The 7348-nt window shown below is 47.9% G+C and overlaps 1 protein-coding gene across 1 annotated transcript in view; it reads left to right on the top strand.

The window, feature by feature from the left end:
• LOC103782008 (coronin-2A-like) overlaps positions 1–3130 on the top strand; it is a gene marked incomplete at its 5' end in the record, with an annotated part of 6274 nt that extends 3144 nt beyond the window's left edge. The window contains 3 exons of the mRNA XM_008949737.1: positions 982–1072; positions 1369–1640; positions 2999–3130. Of these exons, the coding sequence (XP_008947985.1) occupies positions 982–1072; positions 1369–1640; positions 2999–3130 (495 nt within the window). The remainder of the gene's footprint in view (positions 1–981; positions 1073–1368; positions 1641–2998) is intronic.
• Positions 3131–7348: the final 4218 nt, after the last annotated feature.

Genomic DNA, 7348 nt, shown 5'->3' with positions numbered 1-7348 from the left:
GGAGCAACAAACAGCAGCAGCAGTGTGTCTGTGGCCAGGAACCCAGCAGAGAGAGAGGGGAAGAGAGCAAGAGAGAGAGGCGTGTCTTCTCTCCCCCTTTATAGACCCCAGCAGGAAGTCCCGAAGACAGGAAGAGGGGAGTGGGAATAGAAGAGGTCTCTGCCCCTTCCATTCAGGCTTGCTCCTGGTTTTAGGTTTCAGATCTCCACCCACCAGGAGCAGCAGGTTTCAAACCATTACAGCCCTGCTGACAAACCCTCAAGTGTTAGGTCTGTGTTTCATAGCTAGCTTTCTCAAACATGCTCACTGATCTGCACTGCTTGGGTGCAAGAAGGTGTCTGACTATCAGGTCAACCATCTGTCTGTAAAATTCCTCAGTTTGTGGCATCTGTTTGACATAATGACAAATGAGAGAAAGGGTTTAGGGATAATGCTGGATGACATGAAAATCTCCTTGTAGAAGGAAGAAGTCACCTTGTAGAAGGAAAAAGGGAATGATGGGTTCCCCGGTCTCTACCAAGCGGTTGCAGCTGTATTATGGTTGTTCTGCAGTATGGAAGACATGACCCATTGCACTGAGAGTGATGTAGAAGTAAATCACAGAGCTGGTGTGGCTAGAGAATGAGCCAGGTCATGAATCTGTAGCTAGCCAAGGCAGCTCCCATGTGACTTCTTCACCCTCAAGAATGCTGAATTCGTGAGAGCTGGGTTAGCCTGTGTTACCAACCTTCCCCAGTCTGTTGTCTGGATGTGGAAGGACTGTACTGGCAGGAATTAAAACAGACCTTCAGATGAATTTCTTCTGAGTTGAGGTGAGGAGGAGAAAGGTTCAAGGTGGGCAAGAAGACTTTATGTCAATGCTGGTGAGGGCTCAGGACACTCCCTGTGCTGAACTGGAACAAACTTCCTTCTCCACCACAGTCCAGTATGGTCCATTTAAGCCAAAATCTCACTGACGTAGTGACTTCTGTTTTCTTGCAGTCAGAGTCATACCAGGAAGACATCTACCCCTTGACCACAGGAGCCCAGCCAGCGCTGACAGCACAAGAGTGGCTGAACGGAGTTAACAAAGGTCAGCACACGGAGAGCTCCCCAGCCCCTCAGCTCCCAGGGCTTGGGTAAGCTGCTGCTTGCTCTCTGGCCTGTTGACTGCCAGAGAAAGAGGAAGGGAGGAGAAGGAGAGACATGACAAACATGGCTGTAAGCTAAAATAATTTGGTGGCTAAAATTTTCCCCGCTGTGAACTCTGGCAGCACTCCAGTCAAGTGCCTCTGTGTTTATCCCTGCAGGTTGCTTGAATGAATTGCTTACAGCTGATTTCTGAGTGTGGTTTGTGAGTGCTAACCTGTCACCTGCCTCCCTCTCTAGGACCTCTTTTGGTATCCTTGAGACCGGGCTCGGGACCTGCGGATTCCTTACCAGAGTTTCTTGAGCCAGAACCTCTCTTGAAAACTACTGACTTGAGCCAGCGTCAGGGTCAGGGAGGAAGGATGCCACTGGAAGACATGCAGAAGCCAAGTGCAATTGAAGACAGCAGGAAACAGCTGAAAGTGGAGGAGAAAGCGACGAAAAATGAGCAAATGCGCCTCTCCAATGGCTTTGACATATTTGAGTGTCCACCACCAAAAACTGAAAATGAGGTGTGAATGTCTGGGGTGAAAGGTTGGGGCTGTTGGGGTAACCCAGAGTCTTCTGGCAAAGGGATGCTACAAAGTGACAGAATCTGAGGAGGGTTTATTTTGCAAACCTGGGCTGGTCTGAGCTCTTCATTCTTTGTGGAGACAGAAGTTCTGCATGCCCAGTCAGCCACATGGGAAGCAACAATGTTGCCCAGCATCTCCCCAGCTGAGGGTGTCTGGAAAGGAGGGAGAAAACAGTATTCCTGCTTCTTGTGGCACAGCTCAGCAGGGTGGCTGGCTGGGGACAAGGAGGTCCTTGTCACCTCTAGGTTCTGAAGAGGAGAAGGGGTTTTATGCTGCATAACCCTTCTATGAGAGCTGGACTCAGAGAGCCTGGTGAGGCAGCAGGGAAACCTGTGGAAGGAGTTTGTGTACCTTCCTCCCTTGGCCCATGGCAAATCCATGTAGTCTTAAGCACCTAACTGTATTGTGGACCCTGATATGGGAGAGAGGCTCTGCCCTTGCCTCCATCAACAGCTCGCTGCTGGGGGACAACTTGGCAGTGTAGTGTCACTGAGGACAGCTGCTGATCATAGCTGGATCCTCCTGGGAATGGCTCCAGAAAAAGTCTTGGCAGCTCCACAATTTGTCTTCAGCCATTTCCAACCCTTTCCCTGTACAGGAACCAAAGCTGGTACAGTGGTAGATCTCTGGTGATTTGCAAGCTTCCCATCCTTGTGCAGCTCAGGGATATTTTCAAGTATGTGCAGCTTGTTTGCTTCTAGGAACCCTGGAAGGATTTCCTTCCCATAGCCATGTTCAGGTCCCCTTTTCAATTCTGAACAGATTTAGCATTTGCAGCTTGGTGGGCAGGACCACAGCTCAATTTCCCTGGAGTGTGAGTAAGGACATTTCTGTGCATATTGCTGAGCTGCCCCAAGGTTGCAGAAGCAGCCCTTGCAGAGCTGGGTGCTCTGCTGCATGCACAGTGGAAGGTCACGCTAGTTGCAGCTGTAGAGGGCAGAGCATGATCAACAGGAAAAAAGTAAAAGGACTTGCCCAAGGGCGGAGTAGGAGATGTGGCCAAATGCTGTGTCTAGGCTCTCTTTGAGTGATCAGTAGTATGAAGGTTATTTTTTTCTGGTCTTTAGCATTAAATTAAGCAGAGGTAACATTACTAAATGGTGCAGAGAAGCATTTGCACTCATAGCCCAGGCTAGTGGACAGCAGGAGCACAGCTGATGTTCAGTCTGTTGTTTGATGGCCTCCTTCTTAGGTGCTGCTCCTCTCAGAAGTAATGTGACAGGACTTTGGCATTTGAAAGTGTAGGTCTGCATTTTTCTTAGTGTAAAGGAAATAAAACATGACTTTTCTTACAGCTTTTGCAGATGTTTTACCGTCAACAGGAAGAAATTCGTAGACTACGTGAGCTGGTTAACCAGAGAGATGTCCAAATTAAACAGCTGGAGCTGGAGCTCAGAAACCTCTGCACGGACACAAGCAGTTACTGAGGGTGCTGGTCTGCAGCTCTTTGCACCCCATGGCAACTGGAGCAGCCCCCAGCTCCCGTCGATAACTCCTCCTAGGGTTTTTGCTGGGGGAAAAACTGATGCTGCAGACAGCATGAACTTCCCCAGCTTGTGGTGGCCACAGTTCCTTAATCATCACCAGACAGTTATTGACGGACATGCTGCAATTCTTCAGGCTCCTCTTGCTTGCCTGCTCACTCATCTCAGAAGCTCATGCATTAATGCTAGTGAGAGACTTTGGAAACTCTTGCTCTTCTGTGCCTAGAGAAACCACCTATTAAGCTCTAGGAACAACTCATTTTGCCGCCCTCCACATGACATGAGGATGGGAGACTGAACGCAGCTGCCAGCTTCTTTTCTCATCCCCGGACCCTGCAGTGCGACTCATGTGGCAGCTGTTCTCCTGCCCTGGGAGACCACTCTGCAGCCGAGCTTCAGAGGCACCTCTAGCTCCAGAATGATCCTCATGCACCCCGCCTTGCCTCACGGCTCAACCCTGCAGCTGGGTTGCCAGGCAAAGCCGTGGCTGCCCTGACCTGGTGCTGGGGATAGTCCTGCTCCGAGCGGGAGGATGCACTGGGGATGTCCAGGGCCAGCACTTTTCTGATAGGTAAAGGAGAGTTGGTGATGGGTGGTCCTACTTTAGAGGGGTGATGGAGTGGGCTGGTTCTCACCAGGGGAGCCGTAGGTGCAGCAGAGGTCTCTGGGTCCTTTGCGTCAGTGGCCTTCTTTCTCTTCTGCCAAAGACCAGCCGCAGTAAACTGGGGGTTGTTGTCCTGTGGTGCTCATCAGACAAATGAGGACAACTTTTAAAGCTGCAGAGCATTGGCAGCAGGGGGGGTTTGCCAAGAGAGATTAAAAGGTTGAGGGGGCAGTTGGACCCCCAGCTCACTGCAGATCTTTCAGCAATGGTGCTAGAAGCACGGTGTTAACTGCAGGAGGATCACAGAATGGTGGCTGGTCACAAAGAGCCCTCTCTGCTTGTGGGGGTATTGCTTGTCCTTGTGCCTGCAGCTGCTACTTCCTTAGCTCTGGGGTGCCAGCACCGTGTCACATGCCTTCAGCCACCTACTGCCACAGGGTCGCTGCTCCCAGCTGTTGCCTCCCTGGTTTATCCCTGCATCCTCCAGGGCTGCCCTCTCTCCAGAAGCCCTGGAGCCACGCTCATCCGTGCCCTTCAGCACCAGCTCACTGCCTTGCCCAGACCTGTGCTTATGGCAAAAGCAGCTGCAAGATGCAGATACCCTCTTTGGTTTCAGAGCTGGCACCTGTGACCAGCTTTGTGCCATCTGCCCACAATGTGCAGAGCTGGGCCAGCATTGGTACCAAGAGAGTGCACAGAGCTGCTGCCTTGTTGGGGCCTGGGGGTCTCTCTTTTGTTCCAGGGGTGTGGGGTGAAAGAATGCAGTCAGTTGCCGTTGGGTGTGAGCACAGCAGCAGCACTGGATTGGAAATGTTTTTCCTTGCCCCAAATCCAGAGCTTATTGAGATATCTTAAACCCAAGCAGAGTGGGCAACTGTTCTTCAACCTGCAACTGCACTTCTTGTGACACGTGTAGGAATGCATACTGTGCCCTGCTACTTCCCTGAAGCCTAATGGTTTCCCAGAGTCTAAAATAAATAAATAAATAAAAAGTCTCCTTAGCCAGAAATTCCCACAAACAGGATTCCTTAGCAAGGGGACTAACGGCTGTGCACTGCCTGTGCTCAATGGGAGTTGCCCCTCTGGTTATCCCTGAAACAATGGTCAGCAGGGAGCTCCTGGGCACACAATACTCTTCTATAAGAATTACACAAAATCTCTGTCATCCCGTTTGGTCTGCTGCAAAGACTTCCTCCAGCCTTCAAAAATATTCAATTCATTTCTAAATAGCAGCAACAGATGTGGGTGCTAAACCCCACAAATATTGTTTCTTTCTGCAGCATTACAGAGAGGGGGCAGTTGTTCATATTCTCCAGGAAGAGTCCTTTAGCATCAGACACTTACTTCACATTACTCTTTTTGTAAAAAATAATATATTAATAACAAAGTTGTTGGAACAAACTGCAGCTCATTTCAGATCTTCTAGGATGGACTTTCCTATGCCTTGGGAACACACTGCAAAAGCAACTCACCCCGGATACAGAGCTTTAATCCAAACACATGAATCTTACACCAGAAGTGGTCAGGCTTTCTCACCAAAGAGAAGAGTTATGTAAGAAATCCAGAAGCTCACAGTTTTTCAGCCATGTCAAACAGGCCTGACATCTTCAAACTTCAAAGCCATTTTCACAGAGGGTAGCCCCGGGCATGTGCCACTGTTTTTCAAGCTATCACTATTAGAAAGGAGAGTACTTGACACCGCCCCAGCAGTCCAGGGGATACAACACTTTCTTTATCACCATATGTGTTTTATTTACTGGATTTTTTTTTTCTTATTTTACGTACAAAATAAATTATTTAAATTATTTCCAAGTGAAAGTAATTTTCCCAGGGGATTTAAAAATCCTCTTGAGGATGGTTTCTTTGTTATCCTATGACTGACTAGCATAGAAATTGGATGGCCACAACGGTTTTTATCTTAGGGTAGTGTTGATTTCAGCAATTCTGGAAATGAAGTTGCTTTCATGTAGGCTTTGCTGGCAACATTTGATAAGGCGAGACTATTTAATCAAAACTTCTTTTTAGACAGTATGCCCGTAAAAGCATAGACTGTGAAATGTATTTCAATTTGGAGCTTAAATGCAACCATAAATCTTTCATGCAGAGAAAAAAAGTGGATAAAATGGAGTTATGCATTAATAAACTGTGCCTAAATAGACCTAAGTGATCATTTTAACAGTTTCTAAAACTCCTAACAGCTTTGTAAAAAACTGTAAAACATGGGGATAAAAACCAAATTTGTGCAATGGAACGCAAATGTAACTGAATAATAAATACATTTAGAGTTTTACTTTTTGATACATGCAAGGTTGTTGGTTTCTTATTGCCATTGTATTGCTGAAGCGACAGAAAATGCTGTCTCTTCTGCTTGCACGAAGTTGTGGCCTTACGTTTGTAGGCAGGCTGTACAGGTTTATGCATGTGGGCCTGTCTTACTTCTTTCCCACCTGCCCTTGATGCTACAAAGGGGTGGCCACTTCAAACTGTTCTGTGTTTCACCCTGTTCATGTTGTCTCACGTAAACCAAGCTCCCATGGAGATGCACACAGCATGGTGAGGTGTTTCCTGACCATGCTGCCTTGCAGTCCTGGTGCTTCTCTTTTCCAATGTGCTCTGACCAGGCTCTTGTAGATATTCCACGTGAGGACAGTTCAATGTGTTAATATCAGATATACTTACTCGAAGACATAATAGATGGGATTTTGATGTAGCTGAGAGAAGCAGCAGTCACAATACAAGCACAATACAGCAGTTGCAACATCCAATTGGATCATGATACAAATGGAATTCCCATTACAGGTCTCTATATGCTCACCCTGATGACACTGGGTATCTCCAATTGCTGAAATACGTGAGTTGAAGTGACCTCAAGACTGTAGCTCTCTTCACAGTTAATTTTGTTGGTTACCCAGTTTTTATGTTTTATGTTGGACTGAGCCCCATGCTGGTCTGGCTGGCTCAGTAAGACATTCACACCTACTGATTAACTCCCAACCACCTACACAACCAGCTGATCAATCAACTGATACGGTAGCTACCTAGAACAAAAACCACTCTTTGGTCCCATTTCCACTGAGTTAAGTTCACCTTTATTTACAATAGCTGTTGTAGCACTTCCCTGATCATCATGAGTGCATCGCCTGTGCCCATCTCCTCTGAGCCTCCTGCCACTGTAGAGGTTTATCAGCCACAACTTTGGGCTGCATTCAGGATGTAACTTTTGTTTAATAAAACATAGTTTAGGCCAGGGGGGGAAAAGAAAAAAAAAGATGGGAAGTGTAGGAGAAAGTTGGTGCTAGGATCTCTATGCAGCAGCTATACAATCAGGGCACTGTGTCCTCTTGACCTCCTTGTCTCAGGGAGAGAGATATGAAATATTTGTGCAGGGGAGGGTGGCCAGGCAGACACCGCCCTGGGACCCATCCCAGGGCACTGTGTTTCTCCTCTGGTGCTGACACAGACTCGCTGCTCAGAGCAAAGCCTAAGCAAAGGCAGCAGCAGGCAGGTTGGCGTGGAAGGCGAAGGAATAACCTGCGGCACATTTGCTGTCCTGTGAT

This window comes from Merops nubicus, unplaced genomic scaffold (genome assembly GCF_000691845.1).
Source record: "Merops nubicus isolate BGI_N331 unplaced genomic scaffold, ASM69184v1 scaffold52251, whole genome shotgun sequence".
NCBI classification, from domain to species: Eukaryota; Metazoa; Chordata; class Aves; order Coraciiformes; family Meropidae; genus Merops; species Merops nubicus.
Note: the sequence above shows the minus strand (reverse complement) of the source record. Positions and strands in the feature narration are given on the sequence as shown.